At 41.2% G+C, this 1,691-nt stretch overlaps 1 protein-coding gene across 1 annotated transcript in view; it reads right to left on the bottom strand.

Moving 5' to 3' along the window:
- Nucleotides 1-538: 538 nt before the first annotated feature.
- LOC109951541 (solute carrier family 2, facilitated glucose transporter member 11) overlaps nucleotides 539-1,691 on the bottom strand; it is a 2,838-nt gene continuing 1,685 nt past the window's right edge. Inside the window, exon 2 of the mRNA XM_020586109.1 lies at nucleotides 539-1,691. Coding sequence (XP_020441765.1) covers nucleotides 1,232-1,691 — 460 coding nt within the window. The 3' untranslated portion in view covers nucleotides 539-1,231.

The raw sequence follows: 1,691 nt of genomic DNA, 5'->3' as shown, positions 1-1,691 counted from the left end.
TCAGGGTGGAGAGAAGGAGAAGTGACAATGACCAAGATCTATTCTCACGAACACAGGGATATATCAATACCATTTTACCACCAACTTGAAAAATCCTTAGCTAATCCTTTAAATGTAAAATAAAATAAAAAAATCTGCTTTTCTAAAATAATTCAAGTGACATAAGCTGACAACTGAAACATACAGATGTAACAGATCATAAAGCTTAGAAAGGCTGCGAGCTGACAGCTGTTGAATTCAAGCCATCGGTGCCTTGTTATACAGTACCCGTGTTTCATTTTGTCATGTACAGCTTTTATACTTGAGCATGCAAACAATGACAGTACCAACACCTACTGGACATTTTGCAGAGCTGCATTCACTGCATGAAAGCAAAGTAGTAAGGAGCTGCAGTGAATCGAACTGTTGGTAGAGCTGCTAGAAAAGACAGCTCGAGGTTTTTGGCATTCACTTAAATAAAACTGTTCTGACAGAGATGCACAAAAGATAAAAACAAGTTAGACACTTTGGGCGTGTTGAAATTAAACAAGTGGAACATGGCTCTGAGGTGTTTAAAGAGATAAAAACAAGTTAGAGACACTTTGGGTGTGTTGAAATTGAACAAGTGGAACATGGCTCTGAGGTGTTTAAAGAGTCGGATCAGACTAGAAAAATAGACAAGCAGGGATCACTCAACCTGATACATGATAATGAGATTACATAAGCATTGTTATCTACCCAGAGTAAGTGTCCCATTAAGGTGGGCAACCTTTTAATACATGCAACTGGAATAATTACCCACTCTACTGCAAACACCTCTGTTATTGTCAAGGCAATTTTATATTCAGCTTACATTTATGCTCTTATACTACACGCAAGATTTCTTATAGAGAAAAGAGCCTTCGTTGCTTTTAAAAGCATTGATCAACTGTTAGGATGCCTTTTGTCTAACAATACTGTATAGATTTATTGTAACAGCAAAGACTATAGAAGAGCCTCTTGTGTTCTTTTAAACGCAAGTCAATTCTCTCTTGTTTGAGCAGTGAGTTAAGCACAGCACATCTGCTTGGCCAGGACATTCTATTTTACTCCCAGTTAAACAGATACAAAGCATTAAATGATTTTGCTTATGAAACCATAATCAAATTATTGGCCATTATGCAGAGATCATCATTCACAGATCAACTCTGGAGTAATCTACACAACTGTGAAAGTGACCACAAAGGCAGAACCCGTTTCGTCTCCACTTTTACTAGAGCAGGTTTCCATCCCCATTCTTCTGGTCAGGGTGAGGCTCTTGCACTAGGCTAGACAAGGAGTAGGATGCGCCCAACTGGTAGTGATCCTTAATGGGCTGATCCACTTGTTTCTGTCTCTTCCTTCCATTTTTTCTCTCAAACACTGCATTAATTTCAGCCTGTGTCTTGCCCTTAGTCTCTGGTAAAGTGAGCCCCAGGAACACAGCGGATGCCACACACACAGCCAAGAAAGGGATGAAGCAGAAGTTCCCCAAGCCGTTGACAATAAAGGGGAACAACATGCCCAACAAGAATAAGCTGATCCACATAAGCGAGCCAGCGACCATGTACGCTGCCGGTCGAGCTGCCTGGTCGAAGATCTCAGCTGGTAGGATCCCAGTCACCCCTGCGGGGCCCAAACCAAAACTAAGGATGTAGGCGAAAATACATGCCATGCTGAGGTAGGGCATTCCT

The sequence above is a fragment of the Monopterus albus genome, unplaced genomic scaffold, assembly GCF_001952655.1.
Source record: "Monopterus albus unplaced genomic scaffold, M_albus_1.0 scaffold395.1, whole genome shotgun sequence".
Lineage (NCBI taxonomy): Eukaryota > Metazoa > Chordata > Actinopteri > Synbranchiformes > Synbranchidae > Monopterus > Monopterus albus.
This window is presented reverse-complemented; position numbering and strand designations above follow the sequence as displayed.